The sequence below is a fragment of the Anopheles arabiensis genome, chromosome 2 (assembly GCF_016920715.1).
Source record: "Anopheles arabiensis isolate DONGOLA chromosome 2, AaraD3, whole genome shotgun sequence".
NCBI classification, from domain to species: Eukaryota; Metazoa; Arthropoda; class Insecta; order Diptera; family Culicidae; genus Anopheles; species Anopheles arabiensis.
Genome location: NC_053517.1, coordinates 64,508,729 through 64,531,248, shown reverse-complemented (window position 1 = coordinate 64,531,248; position 22,520 = coordinate 64,508,729). Strand labels below are relative to the sequence as shown.

At 38.4% G+C, this 22,520-nt stretch overlaps 1 protein-coding gene across 13 annotated transcripts; it reads left to right on the top strand.

Moving 5' to 3' along the window:
* Positions 1–550: 550 nt before the first annotated feature.
* On the top strand, positions 551–21,979 carry LOC120898339 (RNA polymerase II elongation factor Ell). 13 transcript variants are annotated; one of them, XM_040304054.1, is made up of 13 exons: positions 551–664; positions 2,971–3,224; positions 3,329–5,113; positions 13,882–14,156; positions 15,466–15,996; positions 16,077–16,147; positions 16,218–16,374; positions 16,454–16,666; positions 17,543–17,683; positions 18,540–18,728; positions 19,162–19,336; positions 19,400–19,473; positions 19,579–21,979. In XM_040304054.1, exons 3-13 carry the CDS (start codon positions 4,982–4,984, stop codon positions 19,679–19,681), a joined length of 2,061 nt encoding a protein of 686 aa, XP_040159988.1. In that variant the 5' UTR covers positions 551–664; positions 2,971–3,224; positions 3,329–4,981; the 3' UTR covers positions 19,682–21,979. The 13 variants fall into 13 exon arrangements, with proteins under 13 accessions (XP_040159988.1, XP_040159990.1, XP_040159991.1 ...); XM_040304059.1 differs by lacking the exon at positions 551–664 and adding an exon at positions 812–944 and having other exon boundaries at positions 17,546–17,683; XM_040304050.1 differs by lacking the exon at positions 551–664 and adding an exon at positions 813–944 and having other exon boundaries at positions 3,359–5,113.
* Positions 21,980–22,520: the final 541 nt, after the last annotated feature.

The following is a 22,520-nucleotide window of genomic DNA, read 5'->3' as shown; positions in this document are numbered from 1 at the left end:
AAAGCCTGATCCCTACCCGACATGTCCACATACGGAATTTGAGCATCGTTTATTCCTGAACATAAATTGAGAAATATCTGCCCTCGCAACGAGATAACGATGCGTTGGTTTGTTTGAACAAAAAAATACAAAACATATTTCCGGATTGAACCGACACGAATAAACTTGTCAATTTTGACAGACATTTCGATACACGCACACACAGTAGAGTTTGTTGTGACGGGTATGCAGAAACAGATGGGTACAAAAAAACACACCATAGCAATTGTGGATGGCATCGTCCGCCGTTCGTGTACAACCGTGAGTACTATATAATAACCATTGTAATAAAAAAGCCTTTTGTTAAGCCTTTTTTATTTTTTTAATTGAACGATTCAAATGTACAAATGTTAGACATCATACAATATCATGTTTTATTGATGACATTTTACGTTTGAGTGCATGTGTAACTTTTGCGCGCTGTACTGTGCACAAAATGACAAGGTGTCAAAAGGTTTATTTTAAAAGCGTTTTTAGAATGTTTTAGATACCTCAAGACATATTGTAATCTCTCTGAAGCTAACTACAAAAAGTGCTAACATCGCTGCTGGAACTCGTGGAAAGCCAAAGGCGTGTGGTGTGGAAGAACAAATGTTCTGAAACACACAGTGCGCGCTACGGAAAGGTACGTGGAAAGGTGGGAAGGAGTGAATGTAGGAGATTTTGGACGTCAGTGGCAGGATCGCTCTCACCTTTTCGACGAGTCGTTGCTTCGCCGTCGTCGTCGTCGTCGTCGTCGTCGTCGTCACCAGAAAGCGAGAAAGTGTGTGTGGCCTCATTGTGTGTAGCGGGTAGATTCGAGTGCGCGAAAGCAGTGAACCAGAAGAGTGTGAAAATCCATTACAAAACCTTATCAGGAAGGGTTTTGTGCATAATTCCTCGTCACCAATTTTCCCCAGCCAATAGTGAGTTTGCAGTGCGAATTTCAAGCACTCTCCGTGGTAATGGAGAATGTAATGCGGACCGACAGTAGTAATTTGTAGTGGGCCCGTGTGCGACGGCTAATGGATAAGATTAACACATCCTTCAACAGGCTGTTGGCTGCAGTGTAGGTTAGCAAATAGACAAAGAGTGGGTAGCATAAGTAGATCACACGTTTCACAGCTGGGTAGAAATGGTATATAGAATAGGTGCAGCGGCATACGGCTAAACTATTCTCGTTCCGCTGTCATTGGCCCTTGGATTGCAGCAATTTTTGGCAATCTGCTGGCGAAGGGGAATGCCACGAGCCAGTGTGATGTAAGAGGGAGCGAGAAGCAGCGAGCCAGACAAAGTGATCACGATGAGTAACGTTGCAGGCCCACGAAATGGGAAGGGAAGCAGGGGAAGCATGTACGCAGGGGTAGGGGTAGGGCTACCGTGGCAGACTCAGATCAGACTCATTACGAATTATTGAAAAGTGAGGAAATCCAGCAGGTACGGTATCGTGCCTTGAATCGTCTCAGTCAATCTAGTGTCCCTTGGTCTCCACATCTGGTAGATCAGGCGAGAGGTTTTTTTCTTTCTTCCTTCGCCTGCTTGTCTAATGTCGTGTGCGTGCGTGTCCAAGTCTCTCTCTCTCCTATCGCCCCGTAGTGGTCGGTGTGTCGTTTCGGTCGGTTGGTGTGTTTAGTTCGTTTGGATCGGCGTTTTTTCATCGTGCATTCGAACGTATGCGCAAATATGCGAGCTCAACATGTGTGCAAGATCGCCTCTGTATTTGTGAACAACAGCACGGTACACCATCCAATCAGTGTGACCTGCAGGTTACATTAGTTTTTTTCTTGTTGCCTTTTCGTGTGTGGTGTCGATTTTATTCTTGCTAGGCCAGCCGGACACAAAGATAGAAGGAAAGATAAAAAAGGTAATTCTATTTCACCCATATGGATAGAAAGAGGTTTGCCAGCGGTGTACGTTCAATGTGGCGGATGAGCACACACAATCACCTAGGATGTATGCGTGGACAAGAGCTGACCCCTAATACACATGGCAGTGCTACTTTTTCGGCTCAAGGCTGGATCGGAAAAGAAAGAGCTGGCTTTCAAACGATCAAACATCGTTGAAAAAGTAAAAGAAGCGTTTAAAGTCTCCCCTGTCCCAGTGTGTGCACTTTGTGATGTGAGCCAAGGAGCTGTGTGGCAGATGCGTACCCCTTCGTGTGTGCGCCAGTGCTTGATGATTATGCGACGCAATGTTTCTTTGCACTACAGTGGTTGGTCCTTCTTCTATCAATAATAAGAAAGAGGGAATATATTGACAAAAATTTCAACGGAGAACGTTGCTCCCTAGCACACTTCTTTTGCTAACATACAATAGGTAAATGTGATACGGTATTTTTTTTTTAAATACCGCGCTACCGTTGAATGTGCTTCACGGCCTTTTTTTTCTTTAAAATCTAATAGCTTAGCAAAATGTAAAATATAATCGCAGAAGAATATATGAGCTACAGTATGGCCGGCATTCTTCATCATTTGCTGTAGAGTGGGTCAAGGTGAGATAGTTTTTGCGCATAGAATGGAATAGTTGCCACGATGCCATTGAAAAGGTGTTTTGCTCATTCAAGTTTACACGCGCACGATAGATTGGGAATCGGAATTGAAATAATGGTTTTGTGATGGATTTCTACCACTTCTTTTTTTACTGCTACTGAGTCTCAGTTTTAATGTTCCATATGTAATCGTAATTACTCGAACGTATGAAATCGGTGTCGTCCGTTTTACATTCGTACTCTTTAAACACAATGTTATGCTGCTTGTTATTGTTGGCCTTAGCAAAGCGTAGCGGCTCCCAGTTGTAAAATCAAATCAAAAGAGGATGGAAAATTGAACAATAACAATAGCATAACCCAAACCCGCCACAGTTCTTCGATACTTGTACTGAAACGTGTTTACGCTCGTTTTTGTCAACGTATCGCAGCCCTGCTAATGGAAAACCCTTTCCATTTTGTAACAGAAACATCGAGCAGGCGGTGGAGTGCATATCGGCCCTGTTGAAGAAATTGCATGTACATAGAGACACGAGCCAATTGCAATTGCAACATATTGAACCGCGCCGAGACAGTTGAATTGCGACCAAAGTCAACGAGAGAAAGTGATCAAATGTTTTAAGAGAAAATATCCTCTCATAAGAATCCAACCAGTCGTCCATAGCTGGATCAGTCTACTATTGCGAAACATTTACTGTGGAGCACAACACTAAAGGCAACAGTAAGAACTGCCTATCTCTCTCTACCCTCCCCCCATTCCCCCATCCCCCCACCCCCTCACCATCCTCTCTCTATTACCTTAACGGGATTGATCACAGGAGGCAGTGGTGGCGTGTGTTGTCTTGTGTTTCGTAGGAAGGAGGAAAACCGGATTCATAGTGCATTCAGTGTAGTGGATTGGTTTGCTCGAGACCGCACTCTCGAGGCTGACAGTGGTTTTGAATGTGCGTCTTTGCTGGCGAAGAAGTGTAGTGGTTTGTGCGGCCTCGGAACTAAAGGCGCAGATAATAGAACTGATATAAAGTGTGTGGCATATTTTGGCACCGCGAAGTATATTTAGTCGTCCATCGTGTGAAACGCAGAAAAGAAATATTTACACGCGAAAAAGATTCCGTTTGTGTCCGTTAGGCTAAGATCTTGGTGTTTTGCCTTTTACCGTGCAGCTTTCGTATTACGCGGCGCGAGAGAGGGAGCGAAAGAGCGAGCGAAGGAGTAGGTGCGCGCACGCGCTTTGATACACAAGTGTGTGCGTATGTGTGCGCGCTGCGCGTGCTGTTCGTGGGGTTGTGTGCGTACGGTACGTGTGCGTGCGTGCACACACGAGAGCGGTGTGCTTTTTGCGTGCTCTCCGGTCGACCCCGTGCGCGAGTGAGCGAGAGCAGCTGGGCTGCACACTGCCGAGAGTGTTGGAGCGCGAGCGAGAGAGCGCTAAAGAGTTGAACGAAAAGATAAAAAGAAGAAATATTTCATTGAAAATTTAACGTGGCAAAATCGGTGGAACCTCCAACGGCAAAGAGTGCTGTGTGTTGCTGCTTCGAGCGGAAAGTGAACAACGGGGGAAGTAATATAGAGCCTCCGAACCACTGCACACACTGTAGTGCTGCTGTGCGCGCGCGTGTGTGTGTGTGCGTGTGTGTGTGTGTAGAGCAAAGGGTGGCTCACCAAAATATATCGAAATAACGACGAAATACGGGTTCAATATTGCGAATTCCTGTAGTATTGCACACAGTGTAGGTGTATGTGGCATTGCGGTCGTCAAACGTGTCAAAAGCTAAGAAAGTGAAAAGAAGTGTCCAGTGATCATTAGCAAGATCAGCAACGGCGCATATCGCAGTGTCTAGAATTAGTGCACTGGTGTGCTGTCACGTAGCCCGTAGCTGCTGCCTTCGCGACGATTCCACTACAGAAGCAAATTGGCAGCAAAGTAACAACACCGTGTGCGGTTTCGTGTGTAGTTGTGAGCGGCTACTACTATTGTTGTTGGTTGGTACTGTGGAAGCTGAAGGTTTGGCCGACCGACATAAAACGGTGGTTGTTTTGCAACAACAACAACAACAACATCAACAGTACACGCAGTAGCAGCAGCAGCAGTAGCAACAGCAGTAACAACAACACAACCAACAACAAGAGCAACAACGACAACGGTTGCTGCTACCTTGCATTGCTCACTCTATATATATATAATATATACACACACGCATACATTTACAAAATATACAGTCGCCGTTCTCTTTCGACCGTCCCTTGTCTTGTCTGTATGCTGCCCTGGCGCAAGGTTGCTGAGCGGTAGTGCAACCATTGTTTTCCTCTGCAGCATTGGCTGCAAGACGCAGAAGGCACCGTCTGCTGCCACGAGCGAGCACCTAGTCGTCGCTCTTCCTAATTCTCCACGCACACCTGTGCCCAGTGCCATTACGACCACCACCATTGGTTCCATCTGGTTATCAGTTGGACAGAGTGCAGCACCCCGTTGCCAAGATGGCTGCTTTGTGTGCTGGAAGCTATGGATTGTCACAGCAAGGCAGCCTGAACGATGAGAACAAGGAGTTGATTTTCGTCAAGCTGACCGACTCGGCTCTGCGAGCCATTGAAGAGTTTCAACGCACGCAGGTTAGTAGTAAAATGCCGGTTGTAAATCGTTAGTTACAGTACTTCTAAGCAAAAGCACGTCCATCTGTTGCACCATACTTGGGATGCTGTATGGGGGGATTCCTTGGGAAATGCATTTCCTAGAGCGTGAGCAGGTCGCACGTGGCAGATAAACAAAACATATCGAAACATAATTGAATCTCTTCTGTCTGCACGTGTCGTTAAGTTTGACTACCTACAAAACTGCAATTTTATATTGCTTCATGTCCGTCTTTTAATGTTTCTGTCTGCATCATAAAAAGTTTATTTTGATATACCAGGGGGAAGGCAAAGTAAAGACAGACAGCACATTTGCCAAGAATAAGGATTTAAATCTATCATTTTACAATGTGTAATAGCTTTGCAGCATACCGTGAATTAAAATGTGGAGATAATTCTCCTACGTTAATACGTTGCGCGTTACGACAAACATTCATGCGAAAAGTTATCAACGATCTTGTTTCGGCATTTTGACATTTTCAAGTCAGTGTCGTCGTTAGTTAGCTGGGATCTTTATACTAGACAAGCGCTCTAGAAGCTGTTGTTTTAGTTTGCTTGTACCGACTAGTTCTTACCTTCACGACATAGCCCTCAAAGAAATACATTCAAAGCTTTCATGTAGAACTAGCAGTTGTATTTGTTAAGCTTTGTGGCTTTCAACCCTTGAATGTAAAGCGATTTTTTTTAATAGAAAAATTTACGCCACATTTGAAGGTTTAACTAGACATTGTTGGTTTTAAACAAGCCAAGTTAACTAAATAAAAAAGATGGAAACGACACATGATACAGTTAGCGTCGAAATTATGATTCTCAGTATTATAACGCACACGCATATACACACATAGTGAAAACCACATTTTGTTGAACATTATTGAGCACTTTCAATCATTAATACAACGTTGTAACAGTGCGGTAACTTTTAGCGGTAAGCATCGATACACCCTTGAGCACCTGAAGGGTTTGATGTAGGACGGAGAGGTGGCACTTGAATGTAGTTTTGACATTCACCGCTGACCGAACCATCGGAATCTGACGGATTGTGAGGAAAATGAAAGTATTCGAACCAAGGCAAAATGTGTGCACTGAAATCCGTTTGGGGTGGGTTCGATTGAATACACGACTTTGCGGCGCACAGGTTCCGGGTTACTTTTTTTTACTGGGTGCGGTACTACCGTACTGCCCTTGGGGTGATAGTATGCATTATGAAAAGCACGCTGCTCATAGAGTTGCGTAATTAAACTTTATTTTACGCACTCCCCTATACTGCAACTAACTGTCGACAATGAAATTGTCAAGTTGGAAACGTATAACAATGCAATAAGTCTGGCGACTTGTGCTTTGTAAAATTAGACGAAAATTTTGAAATAAGAAAGAGTTTTATTCGCCTGCTTCGAATAATATTACAAGTAGATTCGAGTTACATTATTGTTCGTTCGATTGTCTTAATTGTACGGATTTATCAGCACATCTTTTAAACTGATGTTTGGAACTCGATGAAAGGAAAGTTGTTGCCACCTTAAACAAGCATGTTGAAAGATGATTTGATTGAGGTTTGCTCCTTCTGCTGGGTCGATGGTGGTGGCCTAAATATTTGACACCGTTAGACAGTTGCTGCTTCGTTTCTTTCGATGGCCAGACGCACACAAAACGAGTTCATTGTAGCTCATACATACTGACGTGTAGCGGGTAAATGTATCGTACTCTCTGGCATTGGACGTCATGGCGCGATACGCTGGTAATGTCTGAGGTGTAGTAGTAGTGGTAGTGTAACCGGTGTCGGTGCAGACCAACACACGAGATACAACCTGGCAAGGACCACTTCGTCATTATCTTCATCATCATAATTGTCACCTTCATCGTTGCATACGATGGAATGGTGAGATCAAAAAATGTTCTCGCACCAACGCGTAACCAACATCGAATGTATTGTTTTTCGGGTGCAATACCGAAAGTACCTACATTTACTTGGCGAGATTATGATTATGGGGCAGTTAACAGTCTTACTAAATGTAGATCTCGCCTAACATCGCTAAACTGTGCTATTGGTATGATTGATATGTATCATTGATTCTTTGATAATATGTCAAGATTAAAATTATTATCCTTTTCCTAAAATATTGTATTGGTCGGGGACAGATTGTTTTTTTTTTTTATTTAGGAGGAACGGTACAAATAGGTCGTATTGTCTAATAATAGGCGCCACAATCCATATTGGGTGGGAGACATTTAATTCTATGATCCATGCAAGGGCACCTTATCCAATGGGTACTCAGACGATTCGGACATAAATTATTATATTGAACGTAAGTTTAATATATTGAATGATTGAATAATACCGTAGGTCGTCATGATCGTTTTTACTTAAAAACATTGTCTCTCTTCTCTTATTTCCTTTTAAACAAAATTTACACAATGGGAACTATGTACGTAAACTGTGAAAAAGCAGTCGAGAAAAAGGAATTACTTATGTGTGGAGGAGAAAAAGAATACGGCATGATAATCGTAGACATCGGAAGCTAACGCAAGGGGGTTTTTTACCCAAGATTGAGCGAATTACATATTAAAAATAATTATATATATGTATATTTATATATAGCTTACGGATATTATACAAACATATGAATATCAACCGAAAATTTACAATATTGTAGAACTATTGTAAACTGCACTAAACTGCACTAGCTATGCGTTGAGTTACTGATCGCTGGCACATTGCTAACAACTGTCTAGGTAAAAGCTGTACTGTGTTTAAAGGATTTTTTTCGCGTGGAGGTCACAATGATGTTGATTGAGGGACATATACATGGGCAACAGACGTTGTCAAAAGAGGGTAATTCGTAGGGCTCGAGCGTTTGCATATGCTGAGTGTGTGTGTGTGTGTGTGTGTGTGTGTGTGTGTAGCGTACAGAAGCAGATACGTGTATGAGTTATCAGCTGTGGGAGTTCTAAATACTCGTATGAAACCTAAGAAACTATTTGCTGAAGGTGCCACCCAGCGTTCATCCGCCTTATTTGAAGTGAGATGGTGTAGTACGTGTTTGTTTCTACATTATATGCCAAACTTTGACATTTGAGGATGTTCCTCTTTTTTGTTTTTTAAAAATGATTTCCGAATTTTGAAGCCATGAGGCGATTTATGCCAGACGTTATCTGTGTATTTTGACTTGATGTCGGAGTAAAAGAACTACATTTGGTCAATAGAATAATACAAATACAATTTATTCCAAAGAATACAAAGAAGATTTATTTTAGGTTTATTTAGTTAAGTTGCAGCACTATAAGATTAAATCAACTATACTGCAGCTGCTAGGCACAAAATTAATAATTTTACTTATTTTGATCCAATAGTGATCATGTTGTTGATCATTAAAGTACTCGTCATGATAATGCTCTAAATGGTGTCATTTAATTTACATCTTTTACCTTCACGGCCGTTAGGAAAAGATGGTACACCCGGTATATTCAATAATATATACGTCGAAATTTGATGATACTGCAAAAGTAAATTTCCTCTAAAAATATATAATGAAAATAGATTGGAGACAAATTATAATTTAGAGATAAGATATTTCGTACAGTTTTCCTCTTGTATGATCAACTTGAATAAGTGTGAGCATTACTGTTCATAGTGTAACAGAAGCGTCTGGTGGTCAGGTATGGATGAATAGAAATCGAGACGACGATGGACTATTTCTGCATCGCAACAATAGCCACAATCCGTTTGCGTAACACGTAAACCACGTTCAACCGTCGAACAGCATAAAGCATAAGCTTGTTTGGCCGAATGGAAACTTGAAGTCTACCTTCGTTGGTATCGGTTTCGATCGAACGGGTTTTTGAATAACGGCAAGAGGAACAAGCCCGATGTTATAGAGAGACAGGGAAACACTACGGCGATGAGTGGGAACATTTCACATTGCAAAGCTATTACACTGCTCTGCCGATGAGTTGTCGAAGGGGCGGAAAATGTGGCCAGAGAGCTGTAGCACACAATAGGTTATGCTGGTATAGCATTTTGTGCATTTGATGCGGCGGTGGCGCTTACGTTATGCTTCATTTGCTGCAGCGTCTCATGACGTAAGGTGGCGATTGTGATGAACTCTTCTGTTTTCATACAAAACAAACAAAAATCATGTATAGAAAATGAATTATTTTTTAGGATTATGTTGTCGATATTTGAAACAAAACACCCTTTTTGGATTGAAAACGAATACAATTTTCCTTAGCGATAGCTGAGTAACGTAAATGTAGAACGGCATTCGTCTGAATCGAGCAATATAGAGCGGATTGTATGCAACAGGAAGATAAATGCTTAAGAAAAGCATCCAACTAGATTAATATTCGCTGAAGCATATGCTTGTTCTGGAGGTGCAACAATGCAATGGGACAATAATCGAATGATTTATTTGGTGATATTGCGGGACCGTAACCAAAAAGTTTGTTTTTGAACCGAACCCTCCGTTGAATCGAGACGAGTGCGATATTACTCATTCGCAATGATAGCGAACTGAGAAGAATAATTTGTTAACTGGAAACAGCAACAAGTCGGTTTCTCGCAGGACTCTCGTCATGCGTCACAGTGCGCCATAATCACGTAAACGTGGAGCACAAACGTGTGAGCAATCATGACGTATTCTCATGAAGAAGCCATGTGCTGCCGGGGTAAAGGTTTATTACGTATTACGAACGTTGTCTCTTAGGGCACCGTCACTGGTGTGGAGCATCGCCTGGAGACTGCATTGCACTCAAGCGAACGCGAAGTATCTCTGGATATATCTATCTGAGCATGTAGTAGAGAGAAATGAAAGTGATGAAGAGAGGAAGATAAAATTGAAGAGAAAAATAGAAAGAGATGTAGACTGGTGGGGAGATGTTTTTTTACAGTTTGGTGTATCTTTGGACGTATAAAGTGACATTTTTATTTTTATAACTTATATTCCTCTATAATGAAGGTTATTTTGTTGCATCAAATGCCCACTAATGTATGTGTACTCCTAAATCTTACCTAAAATAGGATGATTTTGGAGATGTCTAGTGTCACCTTGCGAATTGAAAAGCCTGCATCATTGGTACTTTCTCCGCTATGGGAGAGAGTGTTTCGTTAGTAGTTTGGCCAACCTGACTTTCCAATGCGCTTTAAATAGCTAATTTCATGTATGACGCAACTACTTACATTCGAATTGATAGCTCCGTGAAACATACATTTGTACGCAGATGCATTTTTGCAATAATTGTATTCATTTTCAGGGGCTGCCAGTTAATTATAAATTCGATGATAAATAAAAAAAAAAACGATGTTTCTATTGAAATTTTTGTGATAATGCTCAATTACAGGGTTTTCGAGGACTATATAGTTCAGCAAGTTGTAGTTTTGTTCAGGCATATAATAGACTCTTTCAGCGTGATATAGAATTGTTCGAAAGTAGGCGTTGATAAGTTCAGCGATTCTGTAGTGTTGTCAATTGTGTTGTTTACACCCTGTGCCGCAGCGTTTAATTTTTTAATCTTAAATGTCCTAAAAGTAGCTAATAATCATTTCCCAAGCGGTTTAATACATTAGCTAGTTGAAACAAGCATATTTTTGGAAAACCGTTTGTTTACCTTTTGATAAGAATGTTCCAAGCTGCAGTCCAAGGGATATGAAAGTGGCAGCACTATAGAATCGCCGAACATGTCAACGCCTAATTCCGATCAATGAAGCAGTCTGATGCTAGATTTTTTTTCTGTTTAGATGGCAATAGGCAATGGGAGCTTTCGGTAATTACCCTACACTATAACCTTATAACACAAAGAAATATATGTGTGTAATAAAAAATGTAAAAATGTAAACATGATACAATTGCCTTCAGAGGAGGCACAGAAGGGGGGGGGGGGGGTGATAGTTCTGTGTTAGATTTAAGCCGTTCTATCATTGATAAGTATCCAATTTCTCCAATAAGTTGTGTGGTAGTAGTATCTTATAGCTCTTAGTAAAGACCGTCTACAATAGGCCCCACTTGAACTAGGCGTTTATTGGTTTGAGCTCTTTTTTCCGGATACTCTATTTTGCTACTAGAAGCACCGGCCGTTTGTAGATAGTAATAAAAATTTTGCCGCAAATATTTAGTTGTCAGTAGTGAGTACCAAGTATTTCATCCGTTCAATACAGCTTTTGGGCAACTCAGGCTTAGTGCAGATTTGTCTGTTTATTATTTAAAACAACAACAAATTTACTGTCATATGGTTTGTTTATACTTCATTTCACTTCAGTAGGACCATTACCGCAGGCGAAATATTTGTGAACAGTGTGGAACGTAAATATACTGTAACGTAAATATAGGATGCGCGAATCCTTATCTTGGGACATTACAAACGTGAAACAATTTAGTTGATTATGATATTTTATAAAATTTCTCCTTTTACCTAGGTGTTGATCATTTCATTACTTATGACCAAACACTGTTTTGTTGCATTTAGTCATATTTGTCCAATCTTTCTTTCATCTCATATGTTTGATTGTAAAATGCGGGCGAATTTTCAATGGGACAACTAAAAAGCATGCGATATTGAATTAATCCTCGATAAATGGATCTGATGATAGTAAATAGGCGGTAGACAGAACTGTCTGTTCTCCATAGTACAGTGTTGTAACGGAAGCAAGAACTCGATACGGATTGCTGCTATTACTGCAAATGGGGCAAAACCTAAATCTGCGTACGTTGTTTTCGTGCCGATCATATTTTTATATGCACCATCAATGGTATCGTTAGTTGCTTGCTTACTTGCCTGCTTGCGGTTATCGGTCAATTATGTACTGTTGTAGTGTGTTGTGTTATGGATTTCAGATTGAAGCGCCCGTCGTGTCGATAAGCTAGAAGCGTTTTGTGTATTTAACAATAACATCGGTATGATAACCGGTTGGTTATCAGTGGAGCGGAAAGTGTGCTTTTGGGTCCATGAGTCGTTTGTTGTTAATTGTATGAATTTAAAAACTTCGTCTAAACAACAGCTGTGAACAGTGTTATACCTTTTAGAAAATACCTTCTTACTCTTTATGTATTATTTGCCTAGTTTATTAGTTTCACCGGGTATTTAATCAGTAGAATAATGAGCACCTATTACCACGCATTTTTATATGAGTTTTGTATTAATAAACCTAATCTAATCTGATAATTGTGACCCTAAATAAAAATCCATTCTGATACTACTATTTTTAATAACAGCTAATATCCGGATTTGCTGATCTCTTTTAATGTTGTTTCTATATAGCATTTGCATTACTTTCTCCCATCAAAAATGCCTTTAAAGAATTGATTCTTTTCTCTCCGCTAAGAAGGCGTAAATTCTTTATAAATAGTAAAGCAATCAGTTTTATATGTTGTGTTTAATAATTGCATAATACTTACAAACAACCGATCTCAAGTACAGAAACAATTGATCACATGCTGCAATGCACATCGATTCTAATTTCATAAAATGTCAATTTATTATTTTGCAATTGCGTAATCAACACTATAACATTTCTACAATTTTCTTATTATATGTTTTTGCTATTTATTTTAGCAATTTAATGATATTAAGCTTGAATTCACACCTGCCTATAGAATGGTTGTGCAGTGATAATTTTATTGTTTATGTTTGCTGTATTTTAAGTAAAGGTGCTAGAATAGATAATAGAGATAAATGGCTAGAAAGCAAAACAAAAACTTTTTTGTCTTAATATGTTACATAGCTATAATGACCATCAAGTAATAACAAGTTTTAATTATGACGCTACTGCGTACACAAACTAACCTTCAAATGAAAATTCAAAGACACACTGTTTTGATTAAAGGTTGTTGATGTTTGTTGTTTTCTTTATTAATTTTTTTACTGGCCTGGAGTGTTCATGCAATCATAACCGTGCGCTGCAACGTGCTATGCGCGTATGTTACTGATACTTATGTTACTGGTAGCATGACTAACTTAATAATAAACAGCTACTCAAGAGCGCCTTGTTGTGCATTTATTATATTCAATTAAACTAGTGGTAGAATTCGACAGAACAATATTGTGCGGGGACGGTCCCGTGGTACAGTCGTCATTGGTTCAAGCCTAGAATGGACCGTCCTCGCGTAGCAAAGACTTGACTATCCGGCTGCGTGGTATTGAATAAGTCTCAAAAACCTATATAGGCTGGCATGTCCGCGTAAGACGTTACGCCAAATAGAAGAATTTTGAGCAGACTTGGTAATTTTTAGCATATTACTCACTAACTATTTCATGCAGATTTTATTATACTATTTGAAGATCATGCTATACTAGAGGTTTTTAACTTTTTGACGACATCTTTTCATCACGATAAAACATTCGAAAACAATATTTATTGTGATGGGATTATGTTTCCGGGCCGTTCTGGTGGTACAGTCGTCAACTCGTGCGACTTAAGAACATGCCCGTCATGGGTTCAAGACCCGAATAGATCGTGCCCCCATACGTCGGACTAACAATCATGTTATGGTAACAATAAGTCACGGAAAGCCAAGCTCACTACACTAGTGGGTACAGGCAGGCCTTGACCGACAACGGTTGTTGTGCCAAAGAAGAACAAGATTATACTTTTAAATGAATTAAAAAAGTGGAAAAGTATCAGAAAGAGCTATATGGATCTAGCTATTATTTTATATCCTTATACAAAATATTAGCGTTGGTTTCCCATATTCACCATAGAAATAAATGTCTTTTAACATTAATGTATGTATGTGTGTTTGTTTTTTTCCTTTCAATTACAGGCAAAATTAGGTACTTCCCACAATCCATCGATACAGTTTCTTCAGAATGGCCAAGGCTTTCTATCGTTTCCTTCCGGAGGCAACAATGTACAGAAGTTTAACTTCTCCATTACCGACATTGACACTGGTTCGATCGAATGCATTCAGCAGGCCCAGGGCCAGCTACAAAATATGGGCCATATTCCACACAAAATGCGGATACACGCAAACGATGATGTTTACGAAACCACGAGGCACAGGCTTGCCGCCGCAGAAGAAAATCAAAAGAACAAGTGGTATGTTAAATTTAGTTTTCCTTTAAATATTAAATTAAATCTCGGCATAAATGCAAATACTGCCCACGTTCTCCGTCGCATAAATGTAGTTAATTTTGTTTTTATAACCTTACAACCGAGGCAGATGGTTTTTATGCTCAAAGAGTATGGATTTTATATTGTTTAAATGTTTTATTTTCTTTTTTATCGGCATCATCCATGTGTCTCCGAAGCATGGCCTGCGAGTCGCATGTGGCTCTCGAAAGCCTATAATGCGTTCTGCAACGAGTTTGCAAAGGTTAAGTTAAATAGTTCATTGTGTAGATTCCTTTAATTGAAGTTTCAATTTTGGCTTTCCAAAAACGGGAATAAAGCATCAGTCATATAAAGCTGTAGAAATTTAATATACGCAGTTAGTATTTTGTTATCAAAACATAATTTAAACTTTAACCCATTAGCTAAAGGTAACGTCAAGATGGCCCGCAATAACGTTATTTGGTAAGCAATGTGGCCTGTGAACAGAAATGTTGGAGACCCTTGGTTTAGATTTTCAGAAAACCATTTTTTGGATTCTTTTTCCTCTTAGTCGCCAAGGTTATTGACGATCTGTGACTAGTTGATTCGGGCATAGCAGAACAGTCTCAGTCTGGTGTATATGGGAAACCCATACTAGATTTGCACATCGTGGTATGTTATATCACCCTGCGTGCAGTTAGTGGAGTTTTACTAAAAAACATATCCGTTACAACCGCCAACTCTTGTTACTTATATTTTAACAATTGCAAATACAATTGTGAATAAACTTAGGTTTATGGCATATTTCCTGCGTGATCCTGTTCCTTGCTAAAGGTAATGAAAACTAAAGTTCTGTTGCACAACAACGATAGTAACCTTTGTTATTTTTTTACTAATACTTGTTCACTTACAAAAATTAAACCGTTGTCTCTCTTCTTCTCGTATGGGATATACATGACAATAAACCTATCTAACATCACGCGGTTGTCCTTCAGGTGTAGTGAACACGCAAAAGCTTGGGCGATGGGAAAGCAGAGTAAGAAATAAAAATCGCCGAAGATTCTGAAAAGTAGGTCAATGGTAAATTGCGGCAGGTTTTGTTGAATATTGCTTACAAACAATTTGGTTCGGCACGATTTAAAACCCAACAAATATACTATTTCCAAAATGGTGCCTATTGTTAGGAAAAATCATGAATTAGAGAAACTATTGAATGTACTTTATGTGATATAATTTGTAATGAATTTCATGACAATTATTTGCATCTATAATATTTGATCAATAATGTTTTATTATTCATTTATTATCGTTCCAGCACTAGGGAAATCAAACCTAATCAAACAGATATTGGGCGTAAAGTGAAGTTAAAAAACCCAGCCATCCGTAACATTCCTAGTAATAATACAGCAGTTGTAAACAAACGTGATTCTATCTATAGCAACAATTCTGTGAATAAGACATCCTCCGTAGCAGCAAGCCAGCTATCATCTAATAATAGTGTTAATAGTTATAACAACCTAGCAACATCACCAAAACTAGCTAAAACTAACGGTCTGCATCAGTCGTCCCAACAACAACTACAGTCTCAACAACAACTGCAACAGCAACCTCTGCAACAACAGCCACAATCGCAGCATCTGCTTCAACAAAACAATCATCAGTCACAACCACCAACTCAACTGCCTCCTGTGCAGGCGAAACCAGGATATCAGCATACCGTTCATGATCCGCCTAATTCGCAGCAGCAACACGTACCGAAGCTGTCTGAGAATGGAAACTCTCAGAGTAGGGTAGCGAATGGAAGGCCAAAGGCTGCGAATCCAGATTACATGAAATGCAACATAAAGTAAGTTATCAATAATCAATGAGACACAATTGGAGATGCAAAATGTATATGTTACTAATTATATTTGTTTCGAAACACAGAGAACGTCTTATTCATATGCTAGCATTGAAGCCATACAAACGGCCAGAGTTGGTTGTAAAACTGCAGCAAGGTATGTTTTGGGTTCCCTTGGAATAATTTTAGATAAAAATTCACATTTCTTGTTTTTTTTTTTACAAAAGATGGAGTCCGTAAGGAAGAGATGAAATGTACTCAGCAGATACTAAAAACCATATCCAGCACCCGAGACGGAGTTCTTATACTGCATCGGAACATATGGAATGAAGTACAGGATGATTGGCCGTTTTATTCTGAACAAGATCGACAAGCCGTAAAACGGTACGGCATAGTGTGAATTCGTGTAAATAGGTGTCGTAGAGTGGATATTAACGATATTGTTTGGTTGGTTCTTTTACAGGAGGAGGCCACAAAACTTGACGCCTCCTCTTAGCTCAGACGGTGGCTCATCAACTTCTGGTCAGAGTCCTTCTAGTACACATAACGGGAATAGTCCTCAATCGGGTAGCAAACGAGCTGTGCTTGCGGGCAGTGAAGAAGTTGGTTCTACTCCCACTGCCAAAAAGCAACGAATCAGTCATTACAAGAAAGAAACTACTTCGGATCATACGAGGTAAGTGAACGATGGAGGTAACATTTTCGTTTCGAACGAAGACAACATCCCAAATTTCCATTACATCCTTATGTTCAAAAATGAATATTTGTTATTTACGGGATGCAATTTGTCTTATACATCTTTTCGGTTTAGGAAATTGTTAATTGTGTTCTATCATATCGTTATAAGCTTGTACAGGAGACCTTCGACATACGACCCACTTGAGTTACGGCGAGAAGACATATCTAGAATCTAGATAGTCGAAGTCAAAACAAGAGAAAGAAGGCTTCCAAATACAGTTTGGAAGTATAACATAAGTTTGAATAAACATAGCGGTATAAAACCTTTCTGGTAAAACAGAAGAAGAAATTAGGACGATTAGCTATTTCGACCATTTTAACAGTTTACATTTGTCATTTTGCTGAAATTGATTTTTTTTTTAAATTTCTCTCTGATAGTTGTTATATACACATTTATGAAGATTCCAAAACTTGAATAATTATATCATGTAATCGATTTTTGTAATGCAATCAATACATTCTGGTTATTTTGTGTAGGTAAAATACAACTTGATTCGAGACCTTTTTTCCGTCCCAAATATAGTCGTATGTCGGGGGTCATCTGTATTTAATATGAAATGAAAAACTGAAGCTGTTGTTTAACAAATTATGAAAAATATATATGAGTTTTTTCTTCTCTTTTCCACTTCTACTTGGCATTAAAAACCAAATAAATGAATTTTATGTCTTCGTCTGCATCATCGTATCATCATTCTACTTCTGTCAACTATGACAATGTACTGAATCGAACGGTTGGGATTGTGTCTGAAATGCGGACCTATTTGTACCGGTTCACTATGTGTTATCTTCGATATGAATGGATTTATCTATGTAGTAGACGCGGTATAACAGATTCCAGAGACAGTAGCAATATGAATCCACGATCCAGGGAACAAGATGATCACAAAAATCATCACCACCACAACCACCACCAACATCATCATCATCATTCCATACGTTCGTCGCACTACTACGGGTAACTATTGGTCGTACAAAGAGATAGAGGGTACATGTCCTTGCTTCTCTGCGTGCATGTTATTGTGATGGTAACTTTAAAACCATCACTTTTTATCTTTGCTATACGTTGGACATTTTTATTTGTTGGTTTTTTTGTTTTGGTGGCCCTGTTAAAATATTATTTATGGTGGATCCTTTTTATCATCAGTGGTGCTTATTCAATTAATCATTATTGCGGTTATTCAATGTTGAACAGAAACGGATTTGTTTGTTTCATAAACTATGATGGTTTCGGGGCTTTTATTGACATCAACAGCAAAGGGTTTATCAAATAATATTGAAGATGGTTTACAATCGACAATTAAAAAAAAGATGTAGCGAAATATTTTAAACCTGATTTCTATATTTCATGGTTCACAGCTTGAAATCAAGAATGTGGTGGGCAGTATAATTTTAGGCTTTTTGATATGGTGTTTTTTGAACCTAAGTTATCTAAACCCCTATCAAATTATATGATTAGAATAAGCGCTTGTGCTATCTTCAAAAGAATGTTAATGTTATATATAGCTAATGTTAAAATTTAATATTAAGGAGCCAAATGTGCAGAAGCATATGGTCATTTGGAACGTTTGGTATTATTTTTACCCCATATTCCTTCATCATTCGTTTGATATTAATCTTGTATCTTGTCGATTTATTGGGTTTAATCTATTTAATCATTTAACATATTCTAGCCAAATCTAACCATATTATGGATATTGCAATACAATATCATCGTTAGTAGTTGTTTCGATGTGACTTGGGCACTAAGATTGATTTGTGTGTGCTTTCGTTTCTTTTTTCCATTTTTTCTTTTAAAACCGGCTTGATCGTAGACCAAATCTAACGCCTAATGCCCAGGAATCAGAAGATGGTGTTAGTTTGAGCTACTCACTCGTATCGAACGATGTTGCGAAACGGATAGAATCGTCGGTGTGTGATGCAGAAGCTGAACGGGAGCCATTCGATACTGGCTATCTGGATGGTGCGCAGCAGATGAACGGCGGGGGAGAAGATGATTTTGTGTAAGGCTTTCAAGCATCCTATCAATTTCTAATAAAATCTTATAAGAGAGATCTCTGTTGTGCCTTTCCAACACTTTACATCTTTGACCTTTAGCTGTATCTTTGTTGATTTATATGAATACTTGCTATCTTCTTTAAATAATTTACCCGTACTGTAAATATCCAATAATTTTTCACTGTGCTTAAGACCTTTTGCCAATGTACAGTAACTATAGTGTAGTTTCATAATTTCACTAACAAACTCAACTTAACAATCAATCATGTAGAATATTGGCACTAATATTCGGAGCAAGCGATTTTATGTAACCTGTACTGTGATAGAACTTAATTTCCTTAATTAAAATTCAATATACTAACTGCAAGAGCTGCATGACATGCAATATTGCCGTTCTTATTATGCAAAATTAATATTATATGGTTTGTATTTTTTTAGAAACCAATTTACAAGGATAACATCAGTTGAGCAACGGCGTAGATACAAGACTGAATTTGACAACGAATACAAGGAATACCGGCGGCTGCATGAAGTTTTGGAGAATGCTTCAAGAAAGTTTGCTCAGTACGAAGATGATCTGTCGCACGAACCGAAGGATACACAACGCTACAAGGTATTAAAGATTCATTTCAACACGATAGCAATTTATTTACCTAATGAGTGGGTCTCTTTACAGGAAATTCAATTGAAAATTCTGAAAGAATACGAAAGAAGTTTTAAAAACGTCAAATTTCAACAAGACAAAGAGCGGTATGTACAATATGTAGCAACATCATTTTTTTGTGCAACATAATTTGCACTTTTATTGAAATTGTTCAAAACATTATTGTATTAAATTGAAATTTCTACTTTCAGGTTTAACTATCTTCATAAAAAACTGTCTCATATCAAGCTACTTGTACGTGACTACGATACTTCGATAACTAACGGCTCGTGCAGGCCACAGGAGAATTACTGACGATTGTTGAAGCACATGAAGCGCTCGTATTTTGTATGTTGAAAAAGACAATATTTATTTTGATGGGATAAATCAATCAATCGCTTCGTAAGCAGACATTTTCGTACATGTTGCGGGAAAACTGTCAACATTGTGTTATTATCTTTTGTTTTTGAACTTACATTGTAATTTTTAAAGAGTTTTTGGAACAAGCATTAGGACGGCGTATTGATTTGAGCACAGCTTCACACTGAGCGTATTGAATGAAACTACGAGCCAAAATGTCGAAATCATCACGAGTTAACTAAGTTAGCATTTATGAATCATCGACATGTTTAACCGATGCAATTGGTTCAATTATCTTCTTACAATTTCCTCTTTTTTGATTCATTTTCTTAAAGTTTCTATTCAAAAACGTAGCTGTTTGTTGAACAGTTTTAATACGATTTATTCTCAACTCTCTCGTTATCCTTTTGCTTATTTGCTAAAAACGGCTGTAGTATACTTATGTTATGGGTTGTATGAATTATTAAGTTTATTGATAATTTCACAACCGATTCTCTTCCTCTATGAACTGTATTTAGAATGAGTGACACACATCCGATTATACTCATATGCCTCATTGTTGAGATTGAAATTTACTGTCTGGATTTTTAAATGTCAATGCGAATTGTTTTTGTGTGCAAATCCAATCGCCTTGTACAGGATGTGTTTGTCATGCATTGTCTGAGAAAATAATGTCAAGTATGAACAATTTTGAACACTAAAAAGTGAAGCTATCAATTTCAGCGTTGAACGATCGTTTAAACATGTGTTTAAACATCTACAAACTTACAAAGGATCTTTAATGTTGAGGCAATGATATTGAATATGTTGAAGAGCATGACAGTAGATCTACAAGAGTTTATTTGAATGCATTGATCCCGCGCAAATCATTAGAAAGCTATATAGTTAATATGCTCGATTGAGGTTGATCCTGTAACAGTATATAGTTGCCCTCGTGCTACAGGAAAGGATTACAGTAATGTAACTTGTAATAAATTTCACGGTTGATTTAGAGAAAAGTAGCAAATTGTCTTAAATCTACTGCGCAGTCGCGTGTAATGGCTTGGGAATGAAAAAAGGTTATTTAGTTGACTAGTGTTCCTTTTTGTTTGTTCCGTTAGTTAATTGGTTAATCATTGTTTTATCTATAAGGTTATTAAAAAGTAGCGCAAAGGTTATGATAAATTGTCAGAAACGTGAAATACAAAATAAACCGTTCGCCACCGCCCGTTACTGCAAGCACAGTTAAATTAGCAAATGTCCGTGGTGTTAAGTGACAAGTAAAAAACAGTGAATGAAGGTTTGAGCTGATGGAAATGACATGCGTATCGGTAATACTTGTGATAGTGATATCAATGAGCAGTGTACCAAGAGCAGCGCTACTACACACGTTATTTGTAAGGAGCTTATTGTTTACGAAACAAGCAACAAAAACACACACACACATTGCCGCATATGTGCTCGCCATTTGTTCAACTTATTTCTAGTTTCTTCTTAACATGAGTTAATAAGTGGAATTGTAGCAAAGGGGCAGTAAGGAATTTCGTCGAAAGAAAACGAAAAGAGATATTAGTGCCACACTCTGTAATCGAGGAAAAAATATTACGCATTACAAGAACATCCATTGATGCAAAAGCATCGTATGAAGCTTGATTTGTGAACCAATTGAATTAAGTATCAAATTTAAATTACTGCAGGAGTTGCTAACGTTTTCCGGAAATGAGATTTTGAATTCATGAACCCAAATAATGCAACACGCTCCGATTGTCGGGAATGATTTGATCTTCATGTTTTTGAGCGTTGCAAAATCGATGGCATAAATGTGCCATGATTGCCTTGTCAGAATCAGGAAGAACCTAACAATCAAAATACGCTACCAGTTCGTGTTACGTAGCGTACACTCGTATACCAAACAGGATGTTCTTTTTTGATTGAATTTCTTGGATTGTAAATTGTCTAGCAATTCAATTCAAACACAAACTGAAGACACTCTGGCCAATTCATCATAGATAATTAGATTATCTGCGCTTTGTTACCACAATTCTAATTAAATTATGTTTGGTATTTCACTTTTTTTGAAATTTGTGTTTTTTTCAATGGCCCATGTTGGCGATGGCAAAACGATAGTAGTCGATGTGTTAACAGTAAGGTTTAGACAGAATTTGTTTCGATATACATAACCGCTGCTTCATAACTCAACCGTGCAATGTTGAAATAAACTAATGAATTGTACATTGTATGCAATGTTTTGCAGGTGGTATACATTTAATTGAATATGACTGTGTTTTGTTTTTGTGCAGTCCGTACAATCTTCTCAGTTTAATTGTTTCTTTTTGTTTTGTTTCAGCACTTTGGTTTCTACAGTCCATAAATAAATATATATTTTAATTAAGTTATGTTACTGGACATTATTGAACACTTCTTTAAAATTTTGGTGTTAGGAGGTAGGATAGGGTAGGTAGCATGTATTTTTAATTTGATTGTTTGTTTCGTTGTAGTGATTCTGCCATCTGGACCAACGGAACTTAAAAATTCCTGTTAAGTTATCATGTCGTTACTTTTGCTTATGTTTTTTTCTGTATCAGACAGGTTTTTTTGTATGTCTGCTTTGTAATGGTCGAGTTGACATCAAGTAAAAGATTCACTAAAATTTTAACATCTGCATTACGCCAGCCACAGAGAATTTTAAATTAATGATAAACTGGGTTCGTACTTTAAGTAAACAAGGAACACAGCGCTACACTTTTACAGTAGGGAAAATAAGCTATGCAACGACTGAAAGATAAAAACAATGAATAGCTTATAAGCAATGGTT

What these genes read in the sequence shown, in the direction of transcription:
- LOC120898339 (XM_040304054.1), top strand. Translation starts at nt 4,982, where the DNA reads ATGGCTGCTTTGTGTGCTGGAAGCTATGGATTGTCACAGCAAGGCAGC. An exon ending in AAGAGTTTCAACGCACGCAG is followed by an intron (nt 5,114 to 13,881) that starts GTTAGTAGTAAA and finishes TTTCAATTACAG; the next exon opens with GCAAAATTAGGTACTTCCCA. An exon ending in CGTTCGTCGCACTACTACGG is followed by an intron (nt 17,684 to 18,539) that starts GTAACTATTGGT and finishes GCTTGATCGTAG; the next exon opens with ACCAAATCTAACGCCTAATG.